A 17361-nucleotide genomic window follows, 5' to 3' on the forward strand; every position below is an offset into this window, starting at 1 on the left:
GAAGGTAACTACGTTCTCCAGGCTTTTGACAGCAGCAGACCTCGGGCAACTGCAGGAAGTGGTTCGAAACATAGAGATTCTTGCACTGCAGCAGTTTGACACAGAACATTCCTTCCTGAAGAAGATCAAGTACATATGTTCTGTCCTGTGTTTTATCATTAAATATAAATATTGTATAAAACTTTATTTTAATAATGTATACTATTTTTGTTTACAGGAACTTTTTAGATAGTACCTCTGGAAACAAGGTGTTAATTATTCAGACAGATTTTGATGAAGATTTACAAAGCTCCAATCTCATTGCATCTGCAAAGTAAGTCTTGCATCTAACCTACCATAGATTTCACTTGGCAGTATCGATCTTTAATGACGGTTTCAATTCGACTTTCAATGTGATATGTAGGTACTCCTCGATCAACGAAATCAACAAATTCAAGAATGAGGAAGGCAGTAAGACTTTCGTCTATTTCATCACGAAACTGCCGAGGATGGAAGGTGGAACCTCTTATGTTGGGTTCCATGGAGGTGAGACAATACTGCTAGCAGCGCAGGAATGACCTACTCGATGTGTTCAGTAGAATCTTACTGATTAACTTTTTTTTGTTAAGGTCCCTGGAGATCTGTCCATATTGATGACCTTAGAAGATCAAACGATATTGTTTCTGATATTAAAGCCTTACAGTATCTTACCATCAGCCAGCTGTTTGAAGAAAGAGAGGATGAGCTTGAGGGTAATCTGTAATCTCCACTTAAGAATTTTTGTTCACATAGTAGTAGACCAGCCTCCAAAACATCTGTGTGTATAGTGGCTTAAAAGGCAAACACATTGTGTCTGTTACAGCTATGGAGGTGGAGGACATGTACAAAGAAACAGAAGAACAGAAAATGGAGCAAGACAACTCTATTGTAATAACAAAGGCAACTGAAGTTTATTTCTTGCTGGTTGTATTGTCATGGAGACCTAAGAATTGGCAAAATACCCCAAAGAAAACAAGTGCGCTTAAAATATTTCTGGGGTCTTTGTGCAGGAGAATGTTCTGGACACTACAATTCTGGTGCGTAGCTGTGTTCAAAGTGCAGTTGGCATGCTGAGAGACCAAGGGGAGCCTGGCTCTCGCAGTACCAGGAGAGTGGAGATTCTGCTATCCCTCCTGTCAGATGGAGGGGAGCTTCAAGGTATTAAGCCCCTCTTTCTTAGTTTTGCTTCCTTTTTATGCCATGACTCCTTGTTTTGTGTGTAATAATGAGCTAATGCTACATACTTTACACTTAATAATTAACAGCCACGTTTCTGAAAACCGTGAAGCGTCGCCTTCATTCTCTGTTGATTACCCACGATGAGCACGCCGTGTTCTCAAAGACCTGGGTTATCAAAGAGGCATCCAATATTGATGCCCTTCAAGAGGGGGGAACATTCAGGTAAGCGAACAGTAATTTCTGTTAATTGAAAGTACTGCAACACCTCCAGCTGAAGTTTCTCTACGTTGTTCTTTGCTGCTTTTCTACAGTTGCTGTCTGCCATTCGATCACACGTTGTTGCTGTATTTCAGGCATACCCTGTGGAAGAGAATTCAGGCTGTAGTCATTCCTTTCCTGGCACAGCTAGTCTCCGTTATGGACCGCGACCACAACCTCGACCTCTTGGTAGATGCCAACTCAGGAGAGTGTGTGAAGAAACTCTGGTTGGACATCTTTGGAAACGACAAGTTACTGAACGTTCCATACACAAGGGTGGACACCAAGTAAGTATCGTCTTTGGCTGTGTTGAAGCGCGGGAGCTTGAATGAAGCTGTTTCATAGGTGGGTTGTCCCACTCATGGTCTGTGCCTTTCGTAGCTCACTGAACAAGACCGTTGTGGTCCAGAACTACATTGCTGCCAGTAGGTGCCTGGGCTGCATCATGCCGTTCAGCTGGAGAATCAAAGATTACTTGGAGGAACTTTGGGTGCATGCTCTGCATCGAGAAGGTAACCTCCAACACTTAAAGGCGTGCGGTGTGTTTGAGCTGTTCATTATTTTGAATGAAAATGTGACGTGATGTGTTCACAACGCAGCATTTTTTCCATTGTTCATTGCACATGTTTGTAATTTGTGAGTTTTCGTATCTGCAGGCCACTCTCAGAGGCAGTTTGATGAATTCTTCTGGAAAACTCCACTGGGCAAGTACATTGGAGAAGCAGACGCAGCCGTGCAGATGGAGTTCTTCCACAGGTACCTGCAGGACTTCATTTCTTTGACCATGAACGTGACATCTGAGGTGGAACTACAGGTAGGGGTTGTATTTATTCACCTGTTTTTCTCCATTTTCAAATATATATATGAAGCAGAGACGCGTACAGTTTCCTGAGCACTTGGCTTTGTCTGTTTCACAGCTCCTCTCTGAAGGCCTGGAGTGCTGTGTGAATGAACTGATGCGGCGTCAGGAGGAAGCGGACAGTGGTGTGGTCTCCCTGCCCTGGGTCCACGCTGCCTATCACGAGTTTAAGAACCGTCTGCAGAACCTCTCCAGAATGATCACCATCGAGCCCCAGATCGCTCAGGTGCTGCTGGCCAAAGCAGAGTCCAGAGAGGGCGTGGAAATGGTACGTTGGCACGAGTCTCGGCGTTTGGAGACAAGGACCCTTACGTTTCTAGCATGCATAATCATTTGCTGTTCATCCAGTTTTGTATTTCTCCTAGTCATGCAATTTATTTCATACAGAAGTTAGAAACTGGTATTTATAAATCCAAACATCACAGCAGTCTCTCCTACACAGTTGCCTGCGTTGTCATGTTTGACCATTTCTTTGCACTTATCATCCATAAAGCCAACACATGACCTAGTCCCTGAAGTAAAGGGGAAGACAACCGTCAGTATAAAACATCCCAAACTGAAGCGCTGATGTAAGAATAAATAACGCGGAATGTTTCTCGCTGCTTCATTGGTGGCTTGGTCTGGTCCAGGTGCTGGATGTTCACGCCGCCCTGGCCTGCGTGGAGTACCTGGAGCCCCAGGGCCTGGACGCGGCCGCCCGCAGCGCGTCCTGGCTTCGGCAGGTGAAGAAGCTCCAGGGTCCGATCGAGCTGGCGTGTTCAGAAGAGAGCTCTCGCCTGTACGGGGAGAGGAGCAAGGCGGCGGTCGCCCACGTGCAGTGAGTTAAAGCTCGTTCGTTTGCTCTGTGGCCTAGCCGTCCGCTTCGTGTGGGGGGGAGGGGAGCGTTTGTGTGCACGGCTCACGATCGCGTGGCGTTGTGCGTGTTTTCAGGCACGGCTGGAGGAGGATATACTCCCTCTCGCTGTTCGTCGAGCACATGCTGCTGGGGATGGTGGGCATGGACCGCAAACTGAAGCCGTTGGTTTTGCAACACACTCGTCGTCTGGCTCAGGTGAGTGGATCTTTACACCCCGACGGTCTCCGCCGCGTCCTGGGGAGGGAGACGTTTCGGCTGACCGTTTCACTGTCCGTATAAGGTGCTGGAGGAGAATTCGGACCTCAAAATGAAACAGCCGTTCGAGGCGGTGATCACCACACTCAAAGCCTGCAAAGATGGTGCCAACGAACACATTTTCAGGTACACAACAACATGGTTTTACGGTTTCGCACCATTAGCTTTAGCCAGTGGCTTAAGGCGATGGTCAAACACTACTGTTGTGCGTTCAGGTTCGGCTTCCAGCCATGCCCTGTGTGTATGGGAGACCCTCACGATCCCCTAAATCTACCTTGTGACCATATCTACTGCCTGGCCTGCATCAGACAGTGGCTGGTTCCTGGACAGATGTACTGTCCCCTGTGTATGCAAGGGGTAGACGATGGCTTTGAACTTAAGCCTTCTGAGGATATAAGGTGAGCTGACCGCTCTGTGGTTTTTCTTAGGTGGGTTGTGATGCTTACTTTGTGATGTACATATTCTGTCCGTGCCTATCTTGAGGTGCGTTAGCCAGTGACTCATCTTGCTTACAAATTTCCCAGCCAGAGCCACTGAGGTGAGACTGTGTCTGTTTGCTGTTGACCCTCAGGAACTTGATGAAGCAGAACACGGCCTTCAGAAAGCAGTGCAATGCCTTCTTCATCGAACTAGTCACCACCATCTGCTTCAGGGACAACTCTCCACCCAGCAGGGCAATCATCCTCCACCTGCTGTCCTTCCTTATGGTGGAGCCCGGCTCCGTGCCCGCCGTAAGAGGTAGGAGCGTATATATGCGTCCCAGGTGGTGCTGGTGGGGATGATACTCTGACTCGGTCCAAATCTGTCCCTTTTTATCCGACCTTAAGGCCGCGACCAACGTTTCCTGACCAAGGCGCTGTCTCCGTTTGATGACTCCGTGGACAAAAACCCTGTAGTGCGCTCCGTTGTGCTCAAACTGTTGCTCAAATACAGGTGCGAGGGGGAGAACCCTTTTCCAAAGCTGTCAGGTGTTCCACTCCTGTGTGTCTGGCTTGTTCACGTGGTCTCCGTCTTCTACCCTTCAGCTTTGAGAGTGTTAGAGGCTACTTGGAGCAGCATCTCAGAGCAGTGGAACAGAGCAACATACTGGAGCTGCAAGACAAGTCTGAGCTCTACTCCCTCTACATCAACTGTCTGGAGGTTCGATGGCCTTCTGTTTCCAGGGGATTGGAGTATATAATACACATGTGATGGGATGGTAGAAAATTCTGATTTTGTGTGTGTGTGTGTGTGTGTGTGTGTGTGTGTGTGTGTGTGTGCATGGTCATGCATGTGCCCTTTTATGTGTCTGTGCATGCATTTGTGTGTGTCTGTGGCCCGTGTGTGTGCACACAACCGTGCAGGACTCCATGTTTGAGCGCACCCAGTGGCACACACAGGCAGAGAAGCAGACGTGTCTCCTGGAGGAGACGAACTTCCTGCAGGAGCTCCTGCAGTCTGGGCTGCTGGCCACTCACACCGCCAGCGTGGAGCACCTCCGGCGTCTGGCCAGGACCCGTCTGTGCCTGGACATGGCAGCGGCTCTGCTGGTCAACAGCACCCCTGCTGCAGGTAACCAACCAGCCCAGACGTTGGGCTGCATGGTCTGCCATGGTGGATGAATTTGTTTTTACCGTCTTTCTCCTGCTTTCGACCTCTGATACCTGTTTGCTGTTTGCTCTGTGGTCCTTTAGCAAACCTACCAAAACTAGCTGGCAGGTCGAGACAGGTTTTAATTTATGCACTAATGACACGTCTATCCACGTGTGGCAGGTCAACACGAGTAAAAGTTAATCTATAAAGGTAGTACTTTCTCATCTACGACGGTCTGCCTCTGCTCTTTGGCTTTATGATCTACAGAAGTGCACAGACACCCTAGCTACAGGCATTGAGAATCATACATCAGCGTTCAGTAATGATGTGAGAAGAACTGTCATTTTCCAACATTAGGCCAACTGTGTTAACAGCGTACATGTATTGAAGTAGTTTGTTCTCATTCAGATGAGTTGATGTTCTGTGTGGTTCAGGGGGCGGGGAGGGCACGACGGCGGCACAGACTCCGTTCCTGAAGAGCGTCATGGACCTGTGTGAGAGCGGGAACGACTGGTACCGGGTCTACCTCATCAGGAGGATCTGCAGCATTACTGGTGTGGAGTACGTCCAGAAACGTCTGGGAGAAAAGCCAAACGCTTGGATGTTTCCTAGCGAGATCCTTCAGATGGTGCGTCTGGGGTTCGTTCCCTCTTCCAAACCAGCTCCAAGACATCAGGCGTTTCATGGGTTTCCCACTGTGACCAGTAAAGATGCTGCTGGTTGTTTTTTTCATTCGGGTCTTTCAGAATCAAGACGGTAACCAGGTGGACCAGTATCTGGTTTATGGCGCGGAGTACAAGACGATCAGAGATGCAGTTGGCCAGGCTATGCTGGAGGGCAAAATGGAAAAAATTGAGGAAGCCTATCAGGTATCTCTAATCAGTCCACCATCACCTGCTAACATGGCCAATCAGCTTTAAAATCACACGTTATTATCCTTAATCAGCTAATGCTGTGAAATCAAAGACCTTAATGAGTTTGATTAAATTGAGCTGTAATGTGTACAGGCTTGCAAGAGTTCCCCTTTGAAGAAGACCGTATACCTGTTATTAGCTCTGTTTAGAGAAGTCACCTCCCTGTATAGATCTGCCAATCCCAGCATGCACCTGAGCCCTGAGGTGAGCCCACAGACCGCAAACGCAGCTCCTCCCGTCTCACTCGTGCTGCTCTAACCGGCCTCCTCCGTGCTCTTCATAGCAATTGGATGCACTCGAGGGCTTCATCAAGAACTCTGAGGTCTTCACCAGTCCAGAGTCCAGGGTGTTCGCCCAGGCTCTGGTCCGTAACCAGCTGCGTGACCTGCGGGTACGGCCCGACTCCGTGGGTGCCGAGCACACGGTGGTGGAGCTCACCGTTCACCTGGCCGCGGTGCTGCTCACTACCCAGAATGCCCTGCTGCAGCCCCTGGTTCAGCTAGTCGTCCAACCCACCACCATGCAGGTACACGCCCCCTCACGTGGCCACTCGCCTGTGGCGCCAGACACGCGCCAACGTGTGGTGACGTGGATCTGATTTTTCTACACAGACGTCCTTCATACCCACCATGCCGGATGACATGCTCACCGTGGCCCAGCAGGCAATGGGGCCCCTTCAGTGGTATTGTAAGCACTGGATCGTGTGATTTCAAAACCCTGCCATCAAAGACCTAGCTAAAGTATTTTATTTCTTTTTATTCGCAAATATTTACATTTTATTTTCTCTTTACAGATTGTCCAAATGGTCATCCATGCACTGTTGGTGAGGTATGTTATCTTTACAAATGACTCCAGTTTAATTTTTCCTCTGGCCATAGGCAGAACTGTGTTGAATTGCTTATCTAATCGTAGCATCACTTGTCCCTTTGCCCTGGGTTAGTGTGGTCAGCCAATGGAGAGGAGTCGTTGTCCAGACTGCAGCGCAGAGATAGGGGGCACAAATCACATGCCCCTTCACGGCTTCAGCGCCTTCGTGATACAGTGAGTTAAGAGCACTGTTACTGCTCATGCTGTAATCTGAATGTGGGTCTGACCTTTGAACCAGGACACACTGTAGGAGACTAATTCCCTCTTCTGAATGCAGAGGCGACCGCACCCAGTCAGGGCATATCCTGGGAGACCCGCAGCGCCGGGACCAGCCGGACATGCAGGACACCAAGAACATGTCCCCCGCGCCGTTCACCACCATTCGGGCGCTCACACACATGGCCATGTTGCTGGGATCCTCCAGATACCCCCAGGTTCGCCTTCGACACTCCCACGTCCTGTTTTTATCAAACGTATTGGGTCCCAGTTGCGTTTGTGTACGGTATGCTGTTGCGTCTTTCACCAGGACGTTTCCCAGCTCATTAAGCCGGCGGTGGCGGAGCCGGGACTGTTCCTGACGTCCCACCTGCTGAAGGACCTGGAGCAGCTGAGCAGGGCGCTGGGGAAGGGGCCCGACGACACCGCCTGCTCCCTTCACCTCGCCATCTGCAGCCTGACCGAGCCGCAGCAGCCCAATCTGTGTAAGTGTTCTGATACGGCCCGCACACCATGGACCCTCACCCCTTACTGCGACCCCTCACTACAACCCCCTCACCCCTCACTACAACCCCCTCACCCCTCACTACAACCCCTCACTACAACCCCTCACTACAACCCCCTCACCCCTCACTACAACCCCCTCACCCCTCACTACAACCCCTCACTACAACCCCTCACTACAACCCCCTCACCCCTCACTACAACCCCCTCACCCCTCACTACAACCCCTCACTACAACCCCTCACTACAACCCCCTCACCCCTCACTACAACCCCCTCACCCCTCACTACAACCCCTCACTACAACCCCCTCACCCCTCACTACAACCCCCTCACCCCTCACTACAACCCCTCACTACAACCCCTCACTACAACCCCCTCACCCCTCACTACAACCCCCTCACCCCTCACTACAACCCCTCACTACAACCCCTCACCCCTCACTACAACCCCCTCACCCCTCACTACAACCCCTCACTACAACCCCTCACTACAACCCCTCACCCCTCACTACAACCCCCTCACCCCTCACTACAACCCCTCACTACAACCCCTCACTACAACCCCTCACTACAACCCCTCACTACAACCCCTCACCCCTCACTACAACCCCCTCACCCCTCACTACAACCCCTCACTACAACCCCTCACTACAACCCCTCACCCCTCACTACAACCCCCTCACCCCTCACTACAACCCCTCACTACAACCCCTCACTACAACCCCCTCACCCCTCACTACAACCCCTCACTACAACCCCTCACCCCTCACTACAACCCCTCACCCCTCACTACAACCCCTCACTACAACCCCTCACCCCTCACTACAACCCCCTCACCCCTCACTACAACCCCTCACTACAACCCTTCCACACAGCCTCTCAACCCTCAGCATGGCACGTCATTACTACTAAGGGAAAAATTTGAGTTCAAATGGCCTCTGTATCAGTGCACTGAGGGAGTTTGATGTTTGAAAATTTGTAGTACAGAATTTGACTGTAAGGAAATTGTGTCTCTTAAAAAAAAAAAGAGTGTGTTTTTGCCTTAACATGATTAAACTATGACATGTGCATGTAGTGTGTTGCTTTGCCTGTAGCAATGTTTTAACACAGTCCACATTTGTTTCCTCACAACAAGCCTTTAAGAGTTTGTGGTATGTGTGTATGTGAGTTTGTGGTGCGTGTGTATGTGAGTTTGTGGTATGTGTTTATGTGAGTTTGTGGTGCGTGTGCATGTGAGTTTGTGGTGCGTGTGCATGTGAGTTTGTGGTGCGTGTGCATGTGAGTTTGTGGTGCGTGTGCATGTGAGTTTGTGTTATGTGTGTATGCCAGTTTGTGGTACGTGTGTATGTGAGTTTGTGGTATGTGTGTATGCCAGTTTGTGGTACGTGTGCATGTGAGTTTGTGGTATGTGTGTATGCCAGTTTGTGGTACATGTGCATGTGAGTTTGTGGTACGTGTGCATGTGAGTTTGTGGTACGTGTGTATCGGGAGCTGGATTGCAACAAAAATGTGGTCCTTCTGGTGGGTTACTATGGTTACACCTTTGCCTTTTCCGAATAGGGCGTGTTGCCTGTGACCGTCTGCTCTCGACTAAGGAGAGCAGAAATAACTGGGAGGAGGCCATGAACACGGGTGTCCTCACACAGCAACTGAAGGTAGACGGGGGGACTCCTTCTCGCCCAGAAATCTCCGCCTCACAGCCACGTTCTGTGTTACACAATGCAAACCTCAAGGCAAGACCAGTGTAGTTGGAATTAACAGACCATCTACAGCGTTTCGGTCCTCCACAGAATCCCAGAGGAATTCAACACGGGCTTCTCCTAATTGTTTGTGTGCATCATAAATGCTAGATGAAAGGCAGACCCTCCTTTGTGGGCCCTGCAGCGGTACTCAGTAGCACCCACACCTCCGTTATCTCCTCCCCACAGGTGTTGGAGATGCGGTTGAGGGCGGTGAACACCTTCATCAGGCAGGACGAGAGGGTGTCCTCCAACCCCGTGATGAAGCTGACGTTCGGGGAGCCACGGCAGTTCCTGCGCTCTCTCCCCACGGACTCCCTCATCCACGTTTCCGCTATCTGGAGCTGCAGGGAGCGTCCGTCTCTGCTCAGCCTGGCCCACATCGTGGAGCAGAACGGCGGGAGAGACGCCCTGCCCGTCCTCTGGAAGTTCCTACACAGGGTAACGCAGATAGAGCAGTATTCTGACTGGAGAGTCTCGTATTCGGCTTCTTTGCTGTCCTTTATTCCTGGTAGTGTGGTGCCACCGTTGCTTTAAAAATGACGGGAAGAGAGATGACAACAGGATTTGTGGTTTAGGAGGCGGAGGTGAGGATGGTTAAGTTCCTCCCAGACATCCTGGCTCTCCAGAGGGATCTGGTGAAGACCTTCCAGAACGCCATGGAGCTTCCTTACAGCACAATAACAGAGTTCCTTCAGAGCCAGAGAGCGGGTGACCCCTGTTTATGTTTGAAGATGTCTTACTAAGTCTTACTGTTAAACAGGTGTAATCATCTTCACCATCTCATTCTCCCATGCAGCGTCTCTCATGGCTTCATACGAAAAACGAATCAAGATTTTTCTCTCAACGTGGAACCAACTCCGAATATCTTTGGCCACAAATGGTAAATCTCATCTAGCCTTTTACCCCCAACACTATCCCACTGCTATGATGCGATGAGCAAGCAGAAATCCTCACCACTTTCACCCACTCCCACGGCGTTTGGAAACGGTGATGAACATGGCCCGGCTGTGTTTTGTCCGGCAGGAGAGATCAAACTCCCAGCAGAGTTCTGCCAGGTAGACCTGGACCTGACCTCTGACCTCCAGTACCTGCTGCCACGTCGACAGGGCCCGGGTCTCTGCTCCACTGCCCTGGTCAGCTACCTCATTGCTCTGCAGAATGAGATGGTCTACACGGTGGACAAGTACACCAATGAGGAGACACGGTAAAACCCCCCTTTCCATTTGGATGGAGAGTTTGAGGAGTTAATGGAGAAGTTTGGCAGGTCTTAAAGCCACGGTGCTTAAAGCCTCTATGAACCAGTTCTCTCTGTTTGGGAGCTAAATGATGGTACAATTGTTCCTTCTGGATGTGGGGTTGTTTTTGAAATACTCCTGTATGGATAGTAGCTTCAGCTGATGAAACAAAGCTGTTTCTAAATTTTAGACACCATAATGTGCCTTTGGTCCATTTTGTTTGAATTCGCAGCTACACCGTAAGTCCGGCGGATCTCACGGAGCTTCACGTAATCCGGTACGAGGTGGAGAGGGACATTCTGCCCCTGGTGCTCTCCAACTGCCAGTACAGCATGGAGCGCGGTCGCGAGACGCTGTCCGAGTACGACCTGCCCAAGATCCAGCAGCAGGTGGTCACACGCTTCCTGCAGGGCAAGCCGCTCATCACCCTCACCGTGAGCCCCACAAGCACTCGCAGCAACACTTACGCTTTCCCCGTGAGTTGAGGTTCTGTACAGACCCGTCTCTTTCATCCCCTCAGGGGATTCCAACGCTGGTGAACAGACATGACAGAAATTATGAGAACATTTTCAAAGACGTGAAGGAAAAGATTCAACAAGTAAGTGCGATCATATTCCTTACGAAGAAGTTAGTTCACCCCAGAATGGCGAGAACTCTAGAATGCATTTCATGTTTTTTATATAGAGACTTCGTGTGTCTGTATTAAGATGCGTAGAGATATTTAGTTCTGTTTCCCGACTGTCTGGGTCTGCGGCAGGACCCGCTGACCTCCGTGGGTCAGGCCTCTCTGGTGGCTGAGCTGCAGGGCTACAGTGACGTGTGTGAGGCCCTGTCCACCGTGGAGCTGGCCCTGGGCTTCCTGGCCATGACCGGAGGAGACGCACACATGCAGCTGGGCACGTACCTGAGGGAGGAGCTGCAGATGGCCGACCACGTGGCACCGCACGTCCTGAAGGTCAGCTTGGGCCTAAACCCTGGTGCCCTCTGCCTGGTGTCGGCCCCTCATGTGGAGGTGGAAGTGCTAAGGTGCTGTGTATGTCTCCTGCAGAGCCTGAGCAGATGCAGCCTGAGGAACTGTGTGGCTCTATGGCAGCTCCTCAGTGCCCTCAAGTCTGAGACCATGCTGCGCCTTAAGAGGGTACGCCACCTCACGCTCGCGTTCATTAGCCAGGCATCGGCGTACCTCAGCAGTGTTGGAAGATGCTCTATCCATCCACGCCTCTTTTCCAGGACCCGTTTGCCGGGATAAGCAAGGACTACAAGCAGGCGCTGGGAGAGGTGGAGAAGAGGCAGCTGACTGGTTTCTTCACGAAGACCAGCGCCGACTCCTTCCTGCTGGAAATGCACGAGTTCCTGCTGCTAGTCTTGAAGAACCCAAATGCCACAGACACCTACAACCCCAACTGGAGGTGAGCGCACACAGCTGTATCAGTGTGGCGTCTGATTGGATCATATTACACAGGTCCTTTTTTAGTTTCTGCACAGCTTCATCTGTGGTTTAAAGGTTATGGCTGGCTTTGGGAGTGGATCTTCTACCTCTACAGAAGATCTTGAACTTAATTTCTTAATTTATTCGGCATGCAATCTTTATTTCTGTCTGGTTTCCTTATAACAGTATAAAAGACACCGTGATGTCCTACATGGAGCGGAAGGACGTGGACGTGCCCCTGGAGGTGCAGGAGTTCTTCCCTGGAGAGGTTCTCCTGTCTCAGTACACAGAGGCCTGGAAGTTCTCACTGGTCCTCAAACACGAGCGAAACCAAAGATAGACCTCATTCCCACGCCCAGATTCATCTCATCTCCACGGCAACAATCAATCTGCCATGTTAAAACTCATGTTTACAATCATATTAATCACAGTGGTTCATACTGCATTTTCCTCAGTGCCAATGAGGTACATGTTAAAATGCAATGTATTTTTTTAAATGCTATCAGAATAAATATACAAAAATTTCTAGAAAATTAGCAGCAGTTTGCACATCTAGAACAATCATTCAAATAAAAGATTATTATTAGATTTATTTTTGGTCTGCCTGAGCAGACACACTTGAAATTGCCAACAGTTTGTTTATACTTTTTGCTTGGGATTTTCTGTTTGGAAATTTCTGAGACTTTTCCTGTTAAAAACACATAGACTCAGGGACTAATTCTGAAAGATTAGGAATGGAATCAGGCAGTGGGTGTAGTCCTGGACCACTGAGATCATACTGTGATACGGTGGGTGTAGTCCTGGACCACTGGGGTCATACTGTGATACGGTGGGTGTAGTCCTGGACCACTGAGATCATACTGTGATACGGTGGGTGTAGTCCTGGACCACTGAGATCATACTGTGATACGGTGGGTGTAGTCCTGGACCACTGAGATCATACTGTGATACGGTGGCCGAGTGGATGGTCCTGTGGCAATGTGTGCTAATCCTGCTTTGATTGTCCTTCCTGCTTTGCTGTGTTGTAATGGCGTTAGTATGATAATGACCTGTGGCCTTACCCTGAGCCCTCTCCTACTACTCTTGCACTTTTCTCTTCGTCCGTAAAAATAAATAAATAATAATAAAAAAAAACAAATAATTGTTCTTAAGGACCACTTTAGTCTAATAACGTAGCCGTCACATTATGCTGTGTTTCGTAAATAAAAATTCTCTTGTGTTCAAGAATCTCGTGAATCTGGCTCCATCTCCTCGTAAAGGTTGGACTGTGAGGGTCAGATACACAGTGCCTGCCGTCTTTATATCTAATTATTAAACGAGTTAACTAAATTAATGTTCAATAGCCGTCAAGTTCATCACCTGGGCTGGGCTGCAAGTGCAAAACTGAACCTCTGATTGGTTAACAGTCACTCTATATTAATTAGAGGGCAATGCTTCACCTTTGTCTCTACAACACCTGTAGGCATCAGATACCTGTATTATGAATTTGCATAAACAAATTCTTAAATGTTACATGCAACCAGACGAAAATCTACAAATTAATTGTATTAATTCATCAGTCAACTGAAAGTGACTGTACCAGTTTCAGTACCAGTTTTGAGGAATTCAGCATCTATTAAATGTATTTATTTTATTTTAAAATCCTATAAAAATATATATATATCCTATTTTTTGTTTTATTTCAGACCTTAGATAATGTACTTCCACTAAATGGCCACAAGAGGCACTCATGCATTGACTTCTTCCCTAGTGCAAAAGTGAGGAGTATCAAAAGTCCAATTCACCTCCCACACATCTTGGCTTAGTCACGTCTCTTCAGACATCTGTACATCACATGTGAGCTTACACTTAGAACACATTTAATGTAATCTCAAAGTATGGACAGAAGTCGGCAACTGAAAACAATAGTCAAGCAGAATCTACTGTTACTACAGAGAAAATACCATGCAAAATACTTCCTCCAGCAACCTATCAGTGGTCATCATTTGCTGGAATACATTAATGAGTGAATGTGGTTGAAATTACAGTGGGAAAAGATCTTGTTTCATGTCATTTGTTTTGCCCCTGAGCCAGTGAAAGGCCAGTTATGTGTCAGATTATGGAAAGAACAGATTTGATTGCTTGGCTGAACATAACCTTTTGTCTTTGATTTTGTCCCAGAATTTCTCTTCCACTCTGCAGGGAAAGAAGTGCAATGTGTTTCTGCTCTGCAGTCGTTTCATTAATGATGAGGCCTTGGGCTGCCAGTTAGAACAGCTTCATAACCAGATCTCCACACTTTGTTAAGTGTGATGGGGAATATGGTAGATATCATGTTTGGATGTAGCTGTGTGCCAAAGCATGATGTGGAGTTTCCTTAGTACCTGCACACTGTATTTACCTTAGTGTTCCCACAGTACTTTACCTCAGGGTTTCAGCTTCATTTCAGTGTTCCCACTGTACCTGGTCTTTACCTCAGCGTTTCAGCTTTATTTCAGTGTTTTCACTGTACCTTGACTTTACCTCAGGGTTTCAGCTTTATTTCAGTGTTCCCACTGTACCTCTACTTTACCTCAGCGTTTCAGCTTTATTTCAGTGTTTTCACTGTACCTCGACTTTACCTCAGTGTTTTTTTTTTTTGTGTTCACACTGTACCTCGACTTTACCTCAGAGTTTCAGCTTTATTTCAGTGTTCCCACTGTACCTCGACTTTGCCTAGGACTGAGGTAAAGCTGAAACGTTGAGGTAAAGTTTTATATTCTTCCAGGGTGTTGTACCACAACACAGCACACATGCTGAACTTCAACATTGTAATGTCACAAGACTTTGTACCCAGTGCCCTTGTTCGTTAGGCAGCCTGGCCCTGAGAACAGAGCTATGTGAGAAGACACTGCCTGTCTTCTGTCCACATAACTGGGCCCTTTACCCAACCACTCATAGGGACAGAATTATGTCTGGACCTCTGGTACAATGAAACTCAGGCAGTGGAGATACAACATCAAAATGTTTTGCCCCAGATGATCTCCATGCACACTCAATCATGCAAATCACGGCAGACGTGCATGAATGTGGAAACCTGGCGTCTGCGAAGTTCCAAGGCTGATTCAGCCTGGGGGCCTGAAACAAACACAGTGATCAGTCAACAGTCAATTTATGAAGATATTTTGTATTTAATAAAATATGAAGATATAATACCTTTATACCAATAGTCATTGGGCTAGTTTATAATGGGCGTTTCACTGGACAAGGGCAGTATTGATTGTTACTGTGACGTTCAGCTATAGTGAGATAAATTCACTGTGAATATTAGCTACAGTGATACTGTAAGACCTCAGCTTTCCCAGGTATCCCTAATCAACACTCTCACTAAAGGAGATGTAGTCCTTTTTCAGGAGTGCAGCGGGGAGGTTTTTAAGCCTTCAACTGTCACTGCCAAAGTACGAGAAGCCCTTTAACTTCAGCAGTTTCTCTTGTTTGCACTTTAGGAGTGTAATGTTCTCTACCAGAGAACAATGGCGTTCAGGGCAGTCTTCAGAGCAGAACAAAGATGTTTATGATGAAGGTACTAAAGCATCACAGCCAAACAGCCCCTCTACTCTGAGAACACAAGCAGGCAGGCTACTGTATGTTCTTGTGGGAGTTCTGTGCTCTTTACTGGCGGGCTGAATAAATGTTTTCTTTAAATTAGCCCTCCAGGGTGCTGCTGTTATTGTATTATTATCGATTTAGCTTAATCACGACGTCATCGGAAATGTATGAGAGAGACTTTATCTGCTCTGAAAAGGCGCCCACACACACACACCTACACACTTTCTCTCAGCTGCACTTCACCCTCACACTTACTCTGTGTCTGCTGCACACCCGCCCCGAGACCGCGGGCCAGTTCATCACATCTGTGAATTATATTGTAGTCCGCACTGCGCTCAACACTTCTCCTGGCCGCCGAGCACGAGGAAGAAATCAAGACCAGTGCTGCTGCGCTCTTCTGTTGGGTTTGCCAGCAGAAAACACAATTACCAGTTAAGTGGTAACATACCACAAGGGATTACTGGGATCTCTCTGCTGAGCTGATATACATTTTCTTTAGGGCACAGAATAAATAGGTCTTTTCTTTATTCATGTCCTCACCCCCCCATAAATGTCTTAATAGATTCTGTGTATTAATCCCAACTTAATTTGGCTTTATGTCTTTGGTACAACCAGTCGAGTAAACAAGGTGATAATGGACCGTATAAACAATGTAACAAAACTAAGAAACTAGCGAAAAACCATCAAGTGTGAAACACAGTGAGGCCAAACGTTTATGAGTTAGTGCTATCTTATCCTCTTGGGGATATTGTTTTATGTGACCAGCAACACATGCAAAATACCCAAATGCCTGAACCTGGTGAATATGAACTGAGGTTTTCGTAACTCCCACATTAGGGAGTGTTCGGAGATGGGGCCGAGAAAACACCCACTGGAGGTCACCAAGGACTGGATTATTAATCTCTGGCCTAGAATATTTTCAGCTAGCCACAGTCCAATAATGCAGGTCATTTTGAAGACTATTTGACATTTATATTTTGTATTCATGAGTGATGATTACAGAAGTAAGTACTTAACCATGAGGTTAATGGGGGTCTAAGGTATGAGTGTAGAAAGTGCAAGTATTGGAAACTATATAAAAAAAAAATGAAGAAAATTACTTTAAATGTTTGTTGTCTCTAATTACATTGGGAGTGGAGAGTCTGCTGCCATGTAAATGGACTTGACCTTCAAACATCATTCCCGTTTCACACCCATCTCATTGCAGTGACTCAGATTTCGAAACCCAAACTGCCTGCCTCGGTGCTCGGATTTCCACACCCAAACTGCCTGCCTCGGACACACCGTTCCTGTCCTGTTTCTCATAGCAGTGTGGCCTCTCATTAAAACGCCGTGTTATGGTAAGACGATAGCGTGTTAGAAAAGCGTCGGGAATCTGTCTGGCGTTTCATGGTGGACAAGGAGGAAGGGAGCAGCGCGGGACTGATGTGTCAAATAACGTGTTGCGTTTATGAGGTGAGAGAACCGTACCTGTCTCGTTTGGTGCCGTTTGGAGAACGGTGCCGACATCAAATATGTGCCTCGGTTCTGCGGGCACTCGCCTGTGTTTGGCCTATTTTTCAAGATATTGGGTTTCGTTTGAAGGAGACGACGTGCTTGGTGGCTGAGAGGGGGGCGCGTTTACGAGGCGGTGAAATGGTAGCGGCTTTGGGGGCATACCGGTCGCCCCCCCTAGGTGTGTCGTGATTGCCGTGATGTGGACTTTGTTTAGGATAAAGAAGGAATAAAGAAGGATTCTTGATTCCTATCTTTCATGTCTGATTACATTCTTGTTGTAGAAGATGATGACCCTGTGTATGTTCGCTGTGGTTCCAGTTGGGTGTCCTTTATTGGGCCACCCTGAACATCCTCCCAAAACTACCCCATCCTGCCCCCAGGGCTCATGGGAA

At 48.1% G+C, this 17361-nt stretch overlaps 1 protein-coding gene across 2 annotated transcripts in view; it reads left to right on the forward strand.

The window, feature by feature from the left end:
* LOC143487844 (E3 ubiquitin-protein ligase rnf213-alpha) overlaps positions 1–15548 on the forward strand; it is a 36178-nt gene extending 20630 nt beyond the window's left edge. The window contains exons 29-67 of one of the 2 annotated variants that reach the window (XM_076987070.1): positions 5–129; positions 218–313; positions 404–525; positions 609–731; positions 842–918; positions 1029–1176; positions 1284–1419; positions 1551–1742; positions 1837–1967; positions 2112–2269; positions 2373–2582; positions 2944–3131; positions 3245–3365; positions 3451–3551; positions 3641–3823; positions 3997–4163; positions 4253–4358; positions 4451–4565; positions 4769–4976; positions 5432–5625; positions 5744–5866; positions 6005–6115; positions 6195–6437; positions 6523–6598; positions 6705–6739; positions 6852–6952; positions 7056–7212; positions 7305–7479; positions 9060–9154; positions 9428–9679; positions 9817–9949; positions 10038–10121; positions 10265–10445; positions 10709–10910; positions 10997–11074; positions 11234–11431; positions 11525–11614; positions 11707–11885; positions 12092–15548. In XM_076987070.1, coding sequence (XP_076843185.1) covers positions 5–129; positions 218–313; positions 404–525; positions 609–731; positions 842–918; positions 1029–1176; positions 1284–1419; positions 1551–1742; positions 1837–1967; positions 2112–2269; positions 2373–2582; positions 2944–3131; positions 3245–3365; positions 3451–3551; positions 3641–3823; positions 3997–4163; positions 4253–4358; positions 4451–4565; positions 4769–4976; positions 5432–5625; positions 5744–5866; positions 6005–6115; positions 6195–6437; positions 6523–6598; positions 6705–6739; positions 6852–6952; positions 7056–7212; positions 7305–7479; positions 9060–9154; positions 9428–9679; positions 9817–9949; positions 10038–10121; positions 10265–10445; positions 10709–10910; positions 10997–11074; positions 11234–11431; positions 11525–11614; positions 11707–11885; positions 12092–12245 — 5568 coding nt within the window. In that variant the 3' untranslated portion in view covers positions 12246–15548. The remainder of the gene's footprint in view (positions 1–4; positions 130–217; positions 314–403; positions 526–608; positions 732–841; positions 919–1028; positions 1177–1283; positions 1420–1550; positions 1743–1836; positions 1968–2111; positions 2270–2372; positions 2583–2943; positions 3132–3244; positions 3366–3450; positions 3552–3640; positions 3824–3996; positions 4164–4252; positions 4359–4450; positions 4566–4768; positions 4977–5431; positions 5626–5743; positions 5867–6004; positions 6116–6194; positions 6438–6522; positions 6599–6704; positions 6740–6851; positions 6953–7055; positions 7213–7304; positions 7480–9059; positions 9155–9427; positions 9680–9816; positions 9950–10037; positions 10122–10264; positions 10446–10708; positions 10911–10996; positions 11075–11233; positions 11432–11524; positions 11615–11706; positions 11886–12091) is intronic. The other variant, XM_076987079.1, reaches the window with a different exon arrangement.
* The last annotated feature ends 1813 nt before the right edge of the window (positions 15549–17361 follow it).

Source organism: Brachyhypopomus gauderio, chromosome 2 (genome assembly GCF_052324685.1).
Source record: "Brachyhypopomus gauderio isolate BG-103 chromosome 2, BGAUD_0.2, whole genome shotgun sequence".
Classification (NCBI taxonomy): domain Eukaryota; kingdom Metazoa; phylum Chordata; class Actinopteri; order Gymnotiformes; family Hypopomidae; genus Brachyhypopomus; species Brachyhypopomus gauderio.